The 19,310-nt window shown below is 34.9% G+C and overlaps 1 protein-coding gene across 2 annotated transcripts in view; it reads left to right on the top strand.

Annotated features, from left to right (window-relative positions):
- ANKH (ANKH inorganic pyrophosphate transport regulator) overlaps positions 1–19,310 on the top strand; it is a 148,379-nt gene that overhangs the window by 93,082 nt on the left and 35,987 nt on the right. For both annotated transcript variants that reach the window (XM_031946137.1, XM_031946138.1), the window contains exons 6-9: positions 4,894–5,064; positions 7,281–7,415; positions 10,644–10,736; positions 17,428–17,523. In XM_031946137.1, coding sequence (XP_031801997.1) covers positions 4,894–5,064; positions 7,281–7,415; positions 10,644–10,736; positions 17,428–17,523 — 495 coding nt within the window. The remainder of the gene's footprint in view (positions 1–4,893; positions 5,065–7,280; positions 7,416–10,643; positions 10,737–17,427; positions 17,524–19,310) is intronic.

Genomic DNA, 19,310 nt, shown 5'->3' with positions numbered 1-19,310 from the left:
TCACAATATTGCTTTTTTTATGTGTCTCTAATCATTCCATTTATGTCTCAAAATTATACCATGTATAGGATCATATATATGAGAACCAGAGTAGACCAGTTTTCAAATTCATTTATTAGAGTTTATGATTCCATTGAAAAATCTAATCTTTCAGAAAAAAATATTGTTTTAATTACACTTTTTAGTATTTTAAAAATGCATTTCAATTTCCTCAGTTATGTTAGTATTTTCCTACCTAAAATCAAGAAATAGTATTGTTTATAAGCTCTTACATTACTATCTTTAAAAATAGAAAAGCATAAACAAAACTCTGATCCATTAACAGATATGATCTATCTTGATAATGCCCATATTAGACTCATTTTGGTTTAACAAATGATCACATTATTTATAATAGATTATTTTCTTTGAGGAAAATAGAATGTATAGCCCTTATGGGATACCTTATAATGTTCTTAAACAATTTTTAAAATGTAGCTAGAACTAGGGCTGTCCTCTGGGTTCTAAGCTGGGCGTGGGCCAAAAAGCAAACAAATTAAAAAAGCAATTTTCTTATTGTAGTGCTTAGGCAAAACTCATATATAAATTATTGTGAGCACACACATGTTATAATAATATGGGTTTGTCTGCTGGATTCATCAACAATGATCTACTCTTCAGAAATGATTTGTTCAGTAAGATGGCAAGAGTTCACCTTTCCAGTATTTTGCTTTTTGCCTTTAGTTAGTAAGGGACTATCCTAGTTCTTCTCATATTTCCTTATAGAATTTTTTTCCAAATCATTACTTTAAACTTATCATATTATATGATAATTATTTATGTTTGAATCATATCCCCCTGGTGTTTTGTTCCCTGAATACTTTGGGAACAGCAACTATGTTGATTCTTTTGTGTTTGAAACCCCAGCAGCTAGAACAATCATTCTTCAGCCAATCCTGTACTTTTTGAGATAAAAATTAGGGTATGGGAAATACTTAGAGAAAAGAAACCAGATTGGTCTCGGTGTAATATTGACTCTTCTTTGTGTGATCACATTATTTGAATTCATACTGCATATTTCTACTGGATTGGAACCAATAACCATATATTATATAATTGTAACTTCAAATAATGCAAATACAAATACATACAAGTTCTTCAAGGGTTTTCTAATTAAAACTAATTGTGATCTATGTCATTTATTGTACAAGCATGGTGAGAGAAAATTGGGGTTAAAGTGTACTTTTTAAAAAACTTTCCCCTGGAGAGCAATTTGGAACTATAATCAAAAAGTTATCAAACTATGCATACCCTTTCATCCAGCAGTGTTACTACTGGGCTTATATCTCAAAGAGATACCAAAGAAGGGAAAAGGACCTGTATGTGCCAAAATGTTTGTGGCAGTCCTCTTTGTAGCGGCTAGACACTGGAAAATGAATGGATGCCCATCAATTGGAGAATTGGGTAAATTGTAGTATATGAATGTTATGGAATATTATTGTTCTATAAGAAATGACCAGCAGGATGAATACAGAGAGACTTGGAGGGACTTACATGAACTGATGCTGAGTGAAATGAGCAGAACCAGGAGATCATTATATACCTCAACAACGATACTGTATGAGGATGTATTCTGATGGAAGTGGATTTCTTCAACAAAAAGATCTAACTCAGTTTCAATTGATCAAGGATGGACAGAAGCAGCTACACCCAAAGAAAGAACACTGGGAAATGAATGTAAACTGCTTGCATTTTTGTTTTTCTTCCCAGGTTATTTTTACCTTCTGAATCCAATTCTCCCTGTGCAACAAGAGAACTGTTCGATTCTGCACACATATATTGTATCTAGGATATACTGTGACATATTTAATATGTAGAGGACTGCTTGCCATCTGGTGGAGGGGATGGAGGGAGGGAGGGAGGGGAAAAGTCAGAATAGAAGTGAGTGGGGATAATGTTGTAAAAAATTATCCAGGCATGGGTTCTGTCAATAAAAAGTTATAATTATGAAAAAATAAAAATAAAATAAAATACAAAAAAAACCTTTCCCTCAGTTCTTACAATATAAGTACAAAAGCAATAGCTTCATCCTGTCTTCTCCTCCAAGATGCCTATAGGTACTCCTGCCCCTTTTCCATCATTCCCTTTTTTTTGCCATATCTGACCCCTCTTTTAATTTTCTACTTTCAGGCTCTTCTTTTTCAATTCCAAGCCTCTGATTTCTTCAGAATTGTCTCACTAAGTCTTATGTGGGGCTGAGGATATTATCTCCTCATTGCTGTTACTTGGTTCTTGAATTCTTCACTCTTTCCCTTTTCTGTTTCACATGGGTTATGTTTGTCCTTTTAAAATTTGTGTGTGATTCAAGTCTACCTTCCAGTTTAAAATCTTGATAGTCTCTTTAGTCTAGTCCAAGAGGGAATACTTGTTCCTCTCAACTACAAATCTCAGGTTACTAGTCAGTTTTCAAATTCCTATTATAGTAGAATGTTAAAGATTCTGAAAGGTAAAGCAGAAAAGGCATGGAAGACAAGTTTATAAGAATACATGGAAGCAAGAAATAAAACATGAAGTTTAACAAACAGTTCAGTTAGGCTGGATAAGAAGAGAAAATTACATGAAATAGCCTAGTAAAGTCAGAGATATGGTAGTTGTCCTTAAATTGTAGTCTGAATGGGTTTTTAAATATATTTTAGCACTTTATCCTAGAGCAATAGCTAGTTGGTAGAGCTTTTTGAGCAAAGGAGTTAACATGACCAGTCTTCTATCTAAGGAAATTATCTTGGCAGCCATGTGTGTATTGAAATAGGGAAAAGGTTGAAAGCAGATTCAACAACTAAGCAGTTATTACAGTAATTCATATGACAAGTGATAACAGCCTGAACAAAGGTATTAATTGTGTTAGTGAAAAAAAAAAGATCACCTAAAAAACAGAGAAGAAAGTTTAGGGCAGAAACTTAGGCAACACCCATGCTTACTTAGGGTGAGAGAGAAGAATGATTAATGATTGATGAGTCAGGAAAGGACACCAAGAAGGAGAATCAGAGAAATGTAAGGAGACCTAGAAAAAAGTAGAGTCATAGAAACTATTGCTAGGCAAAAATAGTTTGGAGTTTTCAGAATTCATTTGTCAGGTATTTTTAAAGTTGTCTTAGTTTTTCTTTTTCTCTATTGTGTATAATATACATTATACTATTACTTTTATACACATGTATATATAAAAATATTTAAATGTCCCAGAAATTTAATAATATGAACTCAGTGCTATCAACTCCTAGAACTTAACACAGGTTCAGGTTTTTGTGAGTGACACAGTAAATGATCAAATGAACAGATTTTATTAGAGAAGTATATATTGGAGATAAAAAACAAATAATACATTTTGTATGTCCAGTGGAAGTCCTTCAGAAAGGTTTTTATAAACTAAGTGCTTTGTGGTTTGCAAATCATATTTTATGATTCATTTCCACTTGAATGCCACCAACATGAGAGAAATTGGTAGGTTTTATTATGTTCAGTGGCAAAATGGAGCATTGCTCAGTATATAAGTTCTCCTCTGCTGTTATATACGGTCAGTGTCTGTCCTGCTGGAAACCTTTTTCTATCACCACTATGTTCTAGTGGTGCCTTTGTCCCTCTTTCCTTTAGGGCATCTGTGCCATTCATGGGTCTCAGAAAGGCAATACTGGTGTCAAAGTCTGTCCAGAATGCAGATAAATTAAGTAGCATTTATTATCATTGTTTATTTGAGAAATACTTAGATCAGATGCATTTTCTATGTCTCTATTTGATTTCTTGATTTTTTTTCTTTGGTTTCTTCATGGCTGCAAATGTCCTAATATCACAAACCATACTTGTTCACAAAGTTCCTTTTTTTAGCTTTTAGTTGCAATATGTTTATGGTAACTGGGATTAATGGGTATTTTTGCCTTATGGTCAGCATCACCAAATTTTCTAGTACTTCTACTTTATGGACCCTTTTAAAAAAATTAGCATTTTTCAAGTTGAGGTGCCCTTTCTTGATTATGCCTGCTATTGTCACATTTTTGGCATGCTATGGCCTGGTGGCATTCATTCAGTACATTTATTGAATGCTAATTTTGTCCATGGCATTGCAAAGCTTTGTAAACCCTAAAGTATATTTAAATGTTAGCTATTATTATCTATCATTATTTATGAACTAAAAAAAAGTTCATATTCTACTGGTTTGCTACTCATCTCTACCAGTATTTCACCTTTCTAATACTGCAGATTTGATTACTAATTTTGGCTTTGTTTTCATATGATATTTTTAGTAAGCTCCATCTGTTTATCTCATATAAATAATAATGTCTTATTATTGTTGTTATTAATTATTATTATTATGCCTATAGCCTCATTAATGGGAATTATTTAACTTTCTTTCTGGAAAGTTTCCCAGATTTGGCCTTCCTGTGATATTATGCATTTGTTCCAAATGGTCATTAGTCCTGGTGCGATGGGGGATCTGGGGTTGGGAAGAACATGTTGTGTTTTTGATCAGCTAAAGCTTCTGAAAAAGTTAAGTTGACAAATTACAATTTTTCCAGATTTCACATTAACGAGGATGATTACATGCTGCTTGTAGACAGAAAAATGATCCTTTGGCATATACCTTGAATTTTAACTCAATCTGCAGACTTGCCTTGAGATGGTTTCAACATTGTATGTAGCACAGAGACTGATATATTCCTGCTTTATATCTACTCATTTAATCCTAAATTATAGAAGGATCTTCTCTCGGAAAACATTCTAAAACAAAACTCCCTAAAACAAGACTATAGAACAGTTTTATTTGTATCAAAGTTTTCTTTCAATGAAACATGTTTTAAAATCAAGTAGAAACTTTCTTTTAATTTTTTCCTTTTGACTTATTTTTTCCCCCAAATTTCTCAGGTTGTTTTTGTAGCCATTTTGCTTCATAGTCATCTGGAATGCAGAGAGCCGCTTCTCATTCCTATCCTTTCTTTGTATATGGGAGCACTTGTTCGCTGTACCACCCTCTGCCTCGGTTATTACAGGAACATTCACGACATCATCCCAGATAGCAGTGGACCTGAATTAGGGGTATGTTTTGATGAGCATATGCTGTGATGACTTACAACTTCAATATCTCATGCTGTAACAAATTAATAGTTGTTTTAATTCCATCTCTGTAGAAATGAAGAATTTAGACAACAAGCTTATGTCTTGATCACCATAAAAAGAACATTTAGTATTTTCATAGTTCATGTTTACATAGTGCTTTGAGGTTTGTTTTTTGTTTTATCAATGACAAGTAAGGAATAAGTAGTAAAGACTATGTAAATATGAGATTGACAGATAATCAATAGAAGACTCTATGAGCATCTTCAAAAAAAGCAAGGATAATTCCATATATTGAGCAGTGTCAAGAATATGATGATTAAAATATGCTTGTTGACTGACCAATTGAACTCTCTGTGGCAAACTTAAGGAAGAATGTAGCTAAGAATCACACAAGTTATACAATTATGGATAGGCTATGATCTACATCATTGGAGCAAATACCCAACTTAATAAGCTCACATACAGAACCATGTTAAGTATAAGAATATTTAAGGGTGATAAAGTGCTCTCTTCAGTCAGTCAGTTAATAAGAATTTAATAAATTCCTACTCAGGGCCAAGCACTGTGCTAAGCTCTAGGGATACAAAGAAAGGCAAAAAAAAAAACCATTCTCTGCTCTCATACTGTGACCCACATAAGTCACAGCCAAAAGTCAAATGCTGAATGATATTCACATGACAGAATAAATAGTAGCATTAGCAATTAGCATCCTCTTTATGCTTCTGTTTTCAAGATTAATTTTGTACTTGAAGAAGTAAAATATGGCATCATTTAAGTTGTTTGTACCTACAGGTAAGTTGTGTTTTTGTATTCATAAGTAGATTGAAGTGAATTTCTCAGCAGGAATACATGGTCTTCTATTTGCAATTTGTTTATTATCGACTGTGTATCAAGCACTATACCAAGTTGTGTAGGAGTTACAGAGGAGGGAGTTATGGTCCCTGCCCTCAAGAAAATTAAAATTCCTGGATTAGTAGTTCAAGATTAATATTATGAAATAATTAAAGGACGAATCTAGGCAAAATGGTGAAATTTTAAATTGTATGCCCTATTAAGAAGATAATCAAGATGAGTTGTCAAGGAAAGTTCAGTGAATGAAGTGAGATATGAACTGACTTTTGAAGGTTGGGTAGAATGTAATCACATTGTAGAGTCTTATAAATATATCAGTAAATAATGGGTCTTCTCAGTTGAAACATAGATAGAATGCCACTTTTTGAGTTTGGTAATTCATAGTTTGGATTAAACATGCTAGATTCATAGAATAACTTTAATACTATGAAAAAACTTATATTTCATAAAACATTACATCGACTATGTCTATGGTATACCATACCACAAAGCATGGAAGGCCATAGATAAATAATTAATGATACCACTTGAACATCAATAAAGAAGGTGTTGACAGCATCATATCATTCTTATCAGGATAATCAAATTAAAATGATTTTCCAGTAATCAGTCCATTACTGTCACTCACTTAGAAAGATAAAAGATAATTATTATTAAATTGTTTGATATAGGGTAGTCCCTATATCATTTATGCTCAGAGGAAAGCAAGCAAGAAGCTACATAAAAACTGGGCATCATAGAACAGTGGGAACTTCTTGTTTTGAGATTCTTTATCTATCTCATAGTTATGAACACTTTACAAAGTTGTTTTGCATTCAACCTGCCTTCTCTTTGATTCTAATACTAATTATTCCTATTAGGTATTGAAATTGGAAATCTGTTTTATTTCCCTGTACTTTCCATAGTCAGGTTAAGGTTTAAGTTCCTTGATACTAAATAAATGCACTAAATATAAAATAAATCCCAAACATCCTTTATCATTGTTACTGGCCAGACAGTCCCATCATTAAATAGAGACCAATTTCAAATGTATCCTTCATCACAAACTGGAAATGAGATGCTGGGCTTGTTAAGAAACATGTTTCCTGCATGGAAAACAGGGTTTTGGATCCACTTAGTTTGATGTGTTTGCCTTGCCAACTATATGAGTTAATTTCCCATAATATTCTATGTTTGTTGGCTCACCTAAGGAGACTTTTCTTCTCTCTATAAATTTTAAAGGTTAGTAATGAATTGCTTTGATTGATGCTTTAGAACCATAGGAAGAAAAAGTTTTAGCTGAACTTTTAGTTCTTTTCCATAGATAGAGTTGAATAAACTTATGTTCTTACCTCTTGATACAGGGAGATGCTACAGTAAGGAAGATGCTGAGCTTCTGGTGGCCTTTGGCTTTAATTCTGGCAACTCAGAGAATCAGCCGACCTATTGTCAACCTTTTTGTCTCCCGTGATCTTGGGGGCAGTTCTGCAGCCACGGAGGTATGTTCATCTCTGGGAATTGGGACTTACTTCCATCTAATAGTGAATTTAAGGATTTACAAATGTATATATATGGTAATCAACCTACTTTTTAATTAGAAACTAGTGGAAACTTCCTTCTGGAAGATATCAAAGTATCACTTAAGACTTTTAAGAGGTGGAAGGAACCTTAGAAATATTGTAGTCCTATTCCTCCTTTTGCTTTAAAGGTAAGAAAGCTGAAATCCAAAAAAAGCTAGTTTTTCCAAGTTCACTCAGCTACTTTGGAAAATTAATCCAATGATTTTTTTCCACTGCACCATACAGTGAGTTCATCACTCTTTTACTCTGGCTGCCAAATTCATAATATTTGCCATAAAATTGCACTTAAAGGCAACATCAAAGGAAGCTTGGGTTGAAGCTGTTCCTTCTCATTTCATCACATTGTACCTCAAACTTTGTCCTTCAGGGACTGTGTCTTTTTTTAGTGATATCAGGTCTCTCCCAAATCTGTTTACCTTCTAGATTCATCTAACCCAATGCTGGAAAAATATAATTCAAAACAGAGAACAGAACCATTTTCTTCCAAGTGACTAAACAGTATTACTTCATTTCTTCTCCAGTACTAAATTCTGAGGCATTAATTCTGTCCTCTCTAACTACAGTTCTTTAAGGAAAGAAATTGGCTGCCTGAAATGTTTTAGAAATTACTATTTTTGGATCTGTTGCTTTTGAAAAGGAAGGGGCAGGATTGAGCACTGAAATGCCTTGTCAGCATGTATCCTGTCCCATGTATCCTGCCAGTTTCCATGAACTGGGAAGCATCTCACTATTGGCATGGGAGGAAAACAACTTCACAAATCAAGAGCATATTAGCCTTTATGCCCCAGTTGGTTCCTGGATTTTATTTTAAAATCATGGTTCTCATCTTGGGTGGTTTCTGTAACAGCAGCTTTCCCGAAAGCACATTTCAAGTTGCCCATAAAGAAAATGTGACAACCACCCTTTGCCCAGGAATTGGAATTCCATCATCTCTTGAAAACAAAATCTGGAGCATAATTAAATATTAAAGCAATTTCTAAATTAGCCCAGAGGGAATCCAGGCCACATAATGAGATGAGAAAGAATGTGATATAAAAATGGAAGATTTGTTTTTTTTATTTATTTTGTTATGTTTTTAATCATTGTAAGGGAGCTAGTTGCTTTCAAAGGTCATAAAGTCTATAATACTTTGTATATTCATACCAAAGTTATCTACTCAGTTATCACTTCAAAAGGACACTATGATTAGGCAAAATATTATATCCTACAGCAAAAACTCATGGAGTAATTTTTCTATAACTTAATTAAAGTATAATGGCATTTCAACATGCAAGAATCCAGAATTGAAAGATACAAAAGCCATATACTGAAGCTTATATAGACAAGCTCCATAATCTCTCCTTTAGCTTATAGTTTTATTGTCAATTTAAACATCTGGCTTCCTATCACATTAACAAATGGAGAAAATCTACAAAAAAAAAAAAAGCAGCAAAAAAAAAAAAAAAGATTTGACAGCCTGAAAACAAAAAAAGGACAGGGGAAAAAGACAACAGGAGAAAAACCACATAAACAACCTAATAGTCTAAAAGTTTAAAAGCCTAATACTATGGGCTATGAAAGTATAATATCATGCACCCCTACATATTACAACAACCATTGTAAAACATGAATTTATTAAAGCACAGAAAAAAAATTGATGACCATGTTATAGTCTTGAGTCATCAATAAAAAATTATGTGGAATGATAAAGTCATTCATTCATTCAAAACATTTTTGAGCAGTTATGGTAGATAAACAATAACATCTGATTTCAAATTCAGTGTTCTTTTTAAACATTCAAGACAAAAAAGTATTAATGGACTTTTAACTTTAATTTAATAATTAAATGATTAGCATGTTAAAAAAAAGTTATCTTTTTTAAAAAATTAGCTAGATACAAATGAGTTGCCATTATCTAGAAATTTCATTTTTCTGGAAAACATTCCTTAGATATAAATAGAGTACTATTATGATATATGATTAAATTATTAATGTTGTCCTATTCATTTAATTACTCTTACTGTCATATAATTACCAGTAAATAGGTAAGAATCAACTCAAGCATGGGTCAGTTTGGGAATTTTGTTGTTGTTCCTTAAGTTAATAACATAAGACAATGTAGTGCAATGGAAAACATGTCATAATTGGTATCAGTCTCTACATTCAAATATTAGTTTTCCTGCCACATGACCTTGAACAGTCAGATAATCCCTCTGGACCTTAAATCCTCAGCTCTAAAATGAGAAGGAAGATCTAAATCTATGATCCTGTGATGAAAAAAACTTCATTTTTGTAGAGATGAGATCTCAACGATTTTCTGGTGGAAATTTTTTAAATTTCTAATGCACTTTAGAAGTGTTCTGCATTCAACAGGTTGTCTGTGACTGCAAAGTAATGGTCAAATATTCACTATTTCCACTAGTATATCCATTCTAGTCAATAGAGTGACATCAAAGTAAAATTAGCTGGCTGTAGAAATTTAAGGATGGTTTTATTTTTTTTCCTGCCCCAGGGCTTAAGTCAGGGCCTAGATTATATTTTACCAGGACAGATTGTCAGAAGTCTTTAATAAATGGAATAGATTGTGGGAAAAGTCATATTGTAAACTGCCTATTGGACTCAATTCAGATAAATGAGTAGATGAGTTCCAAAAGCTGCTGCTGCTTCAGAGATCCATTTTTAGAGGTGCTATCATTCTGGTATTTTTTTTACATAATTATCTTACATAAAAAGATCAAGTAAACTAAATTGCTTGAGAAATTATTATTTTCCTTAGTACAGGATTCCTATTAAAATTATCATGAAAGCAAAGATTTTGCGTTGGCCTTGGTGGCAAGATATTCTAAGATAAGTTTAATAGATGAATGCAAAAGCAATTATTTTTATTTCCCTCTTGGAACCTAATGTTCTGAGTCCAGGTTAGCTAGCATAGAGACTGTACCTAATCTTTCCTTTCATTTTGTACTTTTAAAAAAGCAGTCTGGGCACTTCTTTTCTGTTGAGAACAGAGATTCTGCTCTTTCTGTTTGTGAAGAGTTAATCTCCCAATGAGGTGTGATGTCTCAAAATTGCTAAACCTGAAACATTCATTTGGTACCGTCTCAGAGGGCAGCTTCTGAAGACACCCTTTCTGATGCCAGACTAAGTCTGCTAACTCTTCCTGTCTAGGCGGTGGCGATTCTGACAGCTACATACCCTGTGGGTCACATGCCATATGGTTGGCTGACTGAAATTCGAGCCGTCTATCCTGCTTTTGACAAGGTGAGCACCTGTGGTGTAGAGTATCTCTCGAGGTCCCTCCCTCACTGTCTCTCCCTCCTCCTTATTCCATCATCCCTCACTTCTCTCTTCCCTTCCCCCCTTTACTCTTTACTGGGTTCTACTCTCTCCCACCAGACTCATCCTTTCAATTTCACCTTCAGTATCAAAGTTATTAGAGTATTTTGGTAATTTTACAATTTTCTAATCTGGAGACTCAGACTTGGTTTCTGGGTAACTGAGAAGGATTTTTCTTCAGGAAACATAAAGCATCCTAATAGTGCAGTTATCCCTGTGGCTCTCTATTAAATCACCTTAGAATCACCCTATTAGAAAACTAACATATACTCAAAAGTCTAGGGTGGGGGGATTTAATATTGAAATTCCGCTTGATTGTAGCCTACCTACATAACTGTCTAGAGATTGGCAGAGATACCATAGAGATCAAATGAGATGATATATGCAAAGCACTATATAAAAGTCAGCTATCTCTATTATTATCTAAATCAAGTGCTTCCTTGATCTTACATTGCACAGGGAAGATTAAAAGCCACAGATTAAATTTAGAAATAGAGATTCAACATACATTTAATTCTTGGATTGTGAGAATGTATATGAGGGGGGTCTGCTCTTAATTTGCATGTCCAAGTCTTTTTGGATCTTGACCCAATGAGAAGATTAGTAGTAATATTCATTTACCCTTTGTTCAGCTGCCATAGAAATGAGGCATATCCTACTTTTGGACTCTTCCCATTGTTGAATTGACTAGATTTTAGAAGAATTCTGTATAGACACAATCTACTCTGATATAACATGAAATGGGCATCTAGAATGAACAGATTCCCAACTACTACATATATTAATGGGCGACAATGGAACCTTGATTTTTGTGCAGTGTTTTATAGTAAGAATTTAAAACAGATTTACATAATTATTCATAACCTCACCTTGTTTCTGTGAAGTAAAATGTGATTGTGTGTGTCACAGATTGTTCCAGGTGAAAAAGATCTCTCCAATCTGGCTCACCTGTGTCAAAGCAAAAAGTCATTCTCTAACATCTCTGGCAAGTTTTCATTCAGCTTTTGTGTAAAGAACTCCACGGTGATACTATTCACCCCGGTTTTTTTAAAAACAGCTTATTTCATTTTGGAATACCCATAATCATAAGGAAGTTTTTCCCAGCACCAAATCTAAATCTATGTCTTTGCAGCTCCCACATGTGGCTCCTTGATCTGACCTTTGGGCCTAAGCAGAGCATGTAAAATTTCTCTTTCCAATGGAAACCATTCAGCTCCTTGAAGACAGCTATCATGGCCTTTTCAGAGCTTCTGTTATCCAGACTTAATATCTTCAATTATTCAATATTCAAACATTCAATATCTCCAGACCTCAATATCTTCAATTCATCTTCATATGTCATACTCTTCAGGCAAATTTTATTCTGGTTACCTACTTCTGAGTGTTCTCCAGCTTAGCAATGATGTTCTTCCAAAACTATGACATCCAAAATTGAATCCAGACATCCAGATCTAGTCTGATTAGGGAGGAAGACAGCAGTAGGGCTGTCACCTCCCTGGTCTTGGATAGTAGGCCTCCATACAAATAAACAAAGGGCATTTACTGTTGAACTGTTTATTTTATTTCTAACTCAATGATTTATGCCAGGAGTTAGTTCCCAAGATGTCATTTGTGATTGTAAGAGATGTTAGTGGTGAGTTAGTTGATCCCAGAACCATAGACTCCAACCTTCCTTTCAGACCTTTGTAGGTTGTAAACCTAGAAAATGAAATAAAATTAAAAATGGGACCAGAGCAGCCAGCAGCCCTGGCCCCTTCATGCATTTATATTTAAAAAGAATAGCAAATTGCACATAATAGATCTGCAATTTCATGTATAATCATCTTTTTTTTTCCTATTCTGCTGTTTTGGAAATGCTGACTCTGTTTCTTAAGTTTAGAATAAAATAAATAAATAAAAAAATTTAAGACCCCTGGAATTGCCTACAGGACTTAAAATTAGCAAACTTCAGACCGGCCCATCTAGATTATCATAAATTATTGATAACTGAGTTATCTTTCATATTGCCCCTATAAAATAAAGATAATATGAGAGGCATCAGGAAGTTTCTGAAAAGAGATAATGGTCTGAAGAGATTCTTCTGTAGAGAGATGTCTACAGAAGTAGAATTTTGATTATTTGTAACAATAAGAAAGAAATAATAGAGCATAGAAAGTGCACTTTAGGATTGGAAAGACATGGCCTCCAGTCCTACCATAATACATACTGACTCTGTGACCCTAGACAAGTCACAGAAACTGGCTTAGATGCCAAGATTTAGGGGGAAAAGGAGTCCATTTGCATGGTTAGGGAGAACCTTTTCATCCTGAGTTTCCCATGCCACCTCCAGACTCATTTCCACTTATAGCAATAGTAATACACAGAGAGGGCAATGAGAAAGTGATTTGAATGAAAGTTACAACTTAAAAAAGCAATTCTTAAAAAGATATTCTAAACAGGCTGGGTTAAAATGCATAATCTGGTAAAAAATCTACATGTTTGTAGAATAATTATATAAGTGAATAAAGTTAGATGATCTATTCCCTGGCAAAAAATAATTTCACAATAGAAAATGTATGTGCAGAATAAAGACTTGGAAAACCAAAAAGAGAAGTAGAGGAGTTAGAGGCTTGGGTAGAGGAGTGCATAGAATCTCATACTGTTAAGTAAATCCATCAGAATAAAGATTTCATTTCTACCTTTCAGAGAATATTAGATGACAACTAAACCTGCTGGGATAGAAAGTACTAAAATGTCAGAGCCTCCTAACTGTGAATATTTCATTTTAAATGGTTTTTGGCTACTATGAAATAATAAAACTGAACAATACACACACTGTAGGGTTTTGATCAATGGATCCAAGAAAAATATTGTTTTATTCATGATATTGTGTCACTCACTTTTAAGCCCAGAAGATGAAAGCTTTGAAAAATCCTTTTAACAAGCATACCTCCAGCCAGAAACTCTTGTTATTTAGAATCCTTCTAAAACCCCACCCATTGTTTCCAAATATCCCAGTAAGCTGTAACCAGTTCCATATATGTGAACACTGATGCTTATTCACCATAACGGATATTATCTCTAATGCATTTGTAGCTCTAATCTTTGATTTACTCTCATATTAGAGAATGAGAATTCTCATAATTTCACCAAATACAGTTAAATGCACGTTGTGAAGACATTTTTGGCTAGTGTTAACTCTATAGGGATTACCTATGCTTATTGTTTATTGATACAAAGCAGAATTTCTTTTTAAAATAGAGCTAACAATTTAGGGATGGAATAGGTCTGGCACGATGATTTCCTTAGTATAACAATCACCCAGGTGAAGACACTCAATCCAGGGTAGTTTGGCACCTTGCCATATTGTCTTATTCATTAGATCATCTCTTGGAGGACAAATACTGGGTATTTTTTACCATTCTTTGTTGCCCCAGCACTTAGCATAGTGCCTAGCACATAATAAGTATTTAATAAATGCTAGTTGACTGACTGGCTTAACTTATAGCCTTAGAAAGTTTCACACAGTCTTGAGAGGTTGTGATCTGCTCAGGGTCATATAACCAACACATGTCAGAGATGGAACTGGGCTTAAAAGTGAGTGACACAGTATCATGAATAAACAATGTTTTTCTTGGATCCATTGATCAGAACCGATGACCCTCAGTCAGAACAGTGCCTGACACATAATAAGCATTTCAATGCTCAATGACTTGACTTAAGCCCATCAAAAAACAGTACTAGTGCATCTGATTGACCATAATGACTAAATCATTAGATTCTCTTTTGTCTGAGAAATGTAGTATTACATAGAATGAAGGTCCAGCATTCTTCACCTATTATTATGGAACATAGAACTAAAATGCAGAGGATTCTAATTTACCCTAAATTAAAGCCTTCTAGAGGGGCATATTTTACATGGGAACCTTAGCCAGGCCATCTTTTGCCACAGTACTGGCTCCTACTTGCTAAGATGAGTTTAAAACTTTCATGATATGAGATAAACTCATTTCTATATCAGCCACCTGATTTATTCCAGTTACATATTTGATCCTAATTTAAAATGGAGATGGAAATATCCTACCCCTTAAACTATTCTCTGACACACTGTAGTGGCTCTGGTTTTTAGAGGAATAGATTCTCAATTAAGAATCTAATTGTGATCATTTTCACATTCAAGCTATTGGGACAGGTAACGGGAAGAAAGAGGAGAGGCAATTATCTTAGTTTTTGATTTTCCTTTAATACCCAGCCTATATCCAAATGGAACAACTAACAACCCTAATTGTGTATACTTCATTAGGTTGAATTAGTGGACCTAGATATTCCAAAGGGTTTGTTTATATTAGCCATTTATGTGACTAATTTTATCCAGGATGAGCTTGGGTAGATATACATATTTACACACACACGCACATATTAATATATACATATTTATATGTCTATTTATGTGTATGTATATGTATGTGTGTTTACATATACATGTGTGTACATATTTACATATATATGCATACATACGCGTATAAAAATTACTTTTGTGATAAGAGTTCTTCTTAGTCATTCATTCAATGGCTACCAATAGAAAAGTAAGCTTAAGAGCCCAATAGCAATGGTTCCCACAATCTAGTCCTCCATCTAGCCTGGCCTTGAAGCCATTATCCAAGGGAACAATCCCTCTGGAAAGGCAGTCCCCCATCCAATCTCTCAATATCAACTGACATTGATAGGAATCAAGCCAACCTAGCCAAATTAGCTTATGCCAGAAAAGGCAAGCTACTTCCACCGCTTTGGCTACCATCTTTTTCTGACTGACTTGGGTACAGTCTAGGACCCCAAGCCCAGGAATCCTGGGAATAGTAGGAGTTATTCTCTCTGTCTCTCCCATTTCTCACCCTTCCCACCCCCCATCATCAGTCCTGCTTCCAGCCTAAGTATCATCCAGTAAGCATGGAGATATACCCCAACAACTGCCTCCTCAGGAGCCACAAGGAATGAAGCCTTAGTTCTCGTTCCTGCTGTCTCATTGGTGTTCCATCAGAAACAGATACTTTTATAGTTGGGAATAATGTTAAAGAAGCAACCCTACTCGTTGAACCTAAGATTTTTCCATTTGACTTGCATCTGAACTCTCCTCTATTCTCTGTTAGAATATAAACTCTTTGAGAACAGGAACTGCCTTACTTTTTCTCTTGGTATTTCCAGTGCTTTCTTAACACAGTGCTTTATGCATAGTAAAAACATAATAAATGCTTTTACCCCATCCCCATTCTTTCAGTCAGATGCAAGATGAATATTAGTAGAATAGAATATTAGTACCTTTCTCATAGGAACTATGAGAACATAGGAACTCATAGGAACATCTGACTCTTCTAGCCAGACTCTATTTAACACATTCTTCCTCATATCTGATGATACAAAAACAAGGAGTTTGCAATTTACTGTGCAGATGTAACATATGCACCTGTTAAATATAAAACAGGGAAATATGAGGAGGGAAAAAAGTATATTGCCAGGTGGCTGCCTGGCAGGAACATGAAAGGAGAAGTGAGGAGTGTTGGAATCTTTACAAACTGTTAAGCCATTGGAGTTGATTTGATCTTAGAAAGAGATATTTTGGGCCAGAACTTGAAACAAAGTACTAAGTACAACTTAGACCAGTGTGGGTAGAACAATGGCCCTTAACAAGAGATAAAATTCAGGCCTTAGTAGATATAGTGCAAGAGCAACTTGACCAAGGACATCTACAGCCTTCTCTAAGTCCTTGGAATTCTCCAGTATTTATTATAGAAAAGAAATCTGGAAAATGGAGGATGTTAACGAATTTAAGAAAAATAAATGAACAGATGGAAACTATGGGAACTCTTCAGCCTGGACTTCCATCTCCTTCCAAAATTGTCCGGTTAGTTGAGGCCTAACTCTCTGCCTGGCTCCAAGAGATCCTGCAGCTTTGTCCTTGGCTTCTGCCTCTGCTTTCTTCAGTCTCCAGCCCGCACCAAGTTAGAAGATATGATGAATCTCTCTTGCCTCGAAGATAGGGCTTGTAGGCTTTCTTCCAGAGTGCTCTGTCTCCAACGCCTGTCGATGTTCCAGAGAAATTCCCTCTAGCTCTAAGAGCTTCCTCCATATATATCATCTCCCAAAGGTTAACTCCTCCTTCTCGAGGCAGGGATTATGGGTTATCTCCCAGAGTGCTCTCTGGTCCTAAGAACTTCAAGGGAGGTGTGAATTCAGACTAAGCCAGCCCTGAATTCTCCCAAACATGTGAACTCCATTGAATACTTAGATACTTATGAGCTCTCTAAAGGTATGACACAAGCATTGTTTCCATCAGTTGTACTTAGTACTTTGTTTCAAGTTCTGGCCCAAAATATCTCTTTCTAAGATCAAATCAACTCCAATGGCTAAACAGTTTGTAAAGATTCCAATAGAGGAGGTCCTGCTGGTCCCATCCAAGTATTAAGATTCTAAATTATGTCACTCTTAAATCAAGCAGCAGATATCATCCCAGGATGCAAAGGAGCATAGTCAGAGCTGTACCACACACGTGGTTGATACTGTGAGAATAAAATAGAGACATTCAAAAATCAAATGCCTGCTCACTGATATTTTTAGCACTGATTCTCTTTTTCTCTCCTAGAATAATCCCAGCAATAAACTGGTGAGCACTACCAACACAGTGACGGCAACACATATAAAGAAATTCACCTTTGTCTGCATGGCCTTGTCTTTGACGGTAAGATGTCTATATGTTTATGGTTTACAAAGCAGAAAATTATTTTATCTATCAGCAATACCATATCCCATAATTTAACATTTTGTAGTAAGATGATTAATAATAACTTTTCGTTTTTTTTTTCTTGAAATAGTAACTTAATAGTGTTGTCTTTTTTTTTTTTAATTTTTGGAGAGGCAGTTGGGGTTAAGTGACTTGCCCAGCTAGTAAGTGTCGACTGTCCAAGACCAGATTTGAATTCAGGGCCTCCTGATTCCGGAACTGGTACTCTATCTACTGCACCACTTACTACCCTAACAGTCTTGTCTTTGAAGAAAAGGGAGACTATGGGAACAGTACATTGTGAATAATTGAGGATGTTCATTGTAGACTTTTTCAGTCACTTCTTATTCTCTTAAGAAAAAGAGACTTCCCCTTCACCTTTTTTCATGCCATTCCCATGCAAAGTGCATCTATTGTGTGATTAGTGTGTATGATTTTATTAGTCTGAATAATTGCTCAGATTCACACTGCATGTTTCCATGTGCTGGAATAAATGGCCATATTTTGCATTATGATAACTTCAAATCATATAAACTCTTAACACATAGGACCACTTCACAGTTTTTTATTTGTTCATGCCTGTATATCATTGATATAGAGATATCTCCCTGGAAAAAAATTCCTCTACCAATGTAGATCAACAGCTTTTGTGAAACTTGGCTTTTTAGAGCATTGTCTAAAGCTTACTCAGGGTCATATAGCCGATAATGGGCAAAGAGCTAGAATGCAGGTTTTCCTGACTTTGGAGCCAACTTTATATCCACTACATTTTCCTGTCCCTTTGATAGCTCCTCACCCAGGCTTAAACCTACAAAGATTATTTTATGACTTTCTACATTCCTTTTCCAAATTTTGTGGGGTTATTTGAGTTTCTGTAGTAGAACTTTCCTGTCTTCCTGACTCCATTTGTCCTGATGTGGCTGATCTCTCTTTTCAAATACAGAAACAGATTATATTCCCTAGCTAGAAAAAGATGGCATACTAGACTAAAAATCAGCAGATTACATTCACAGACCATAAGACCAATTCATTACCTGGCTGTAGATAATCATTTAGCCTTTCTGTACCTTCATATTCTCATCTGTGAATGAGGATGTCATTTTCTCTTATCTAAACTCAGGAATCATATCAAAATGAATAAGATGATATTAAAAATGCACGTATTGGCTTTCAGAAAGATCAATCAAATGTTTTTTTTAAAAAACATCTAAACATTTACCAAGTGTCTATTATACACAAGACATTGTACTGGATACAAAAAATAAAAGTATGAACAACAGTCCATTAACCTTTGGGAGCTTACAGTTTCCTGGGGAGGAAGATGAGAAGGTTGATGTGTGTGCATTTATGGATGTGCATGTACATATATACACACATATGTATATGGCATTTTAGAATGAGATAAGTGCATAAAGGCACGAGTATTGGTGGAGAAATAGTTCAGTAAGTTGGGGGAGAGCATCAAAAATGGAGTTGGGGAAGATTTTATTTCATGGAGACATTTTTTGAACTGGACCTTGAATGAAGAGATTTTCACCAAATAGAAATGGTAAAGGATGCCCAAGGCAAATTTGGAGAATGGTATGTAAAAGTAGGGAATTAGGAGCAGGGGGGAATGGAATTAAGTACTGTGGAACGCTGAGCCTAAACTCTGAGGGAAATAAGATGTTTGCAAAGGACAAAGCTCCTGGTTTCACAGAAATAACTATCTTACAGATAGATTTGAAAGTTTGAAGGTAAGGATA

The sequence above is a fragment of the Sarcophilus harrisii genome, chromosome 1 (genome assembly GCF_902635505.1).
Source record: "Sarcophilus harrisii chromosome 1, mSarHar1.11, whole genome shotgun sequence".
Taxonomy (NCBI): Eukaryota; Metazoa; Chordata; class Mammalia; order Dasyuromorphia; family Dasyuridae; genus Sarcophilus; species Sarcophilus harrisii.
This window is presented reverse-complemented; position numbering and strand designations above follow the sequence as displayed.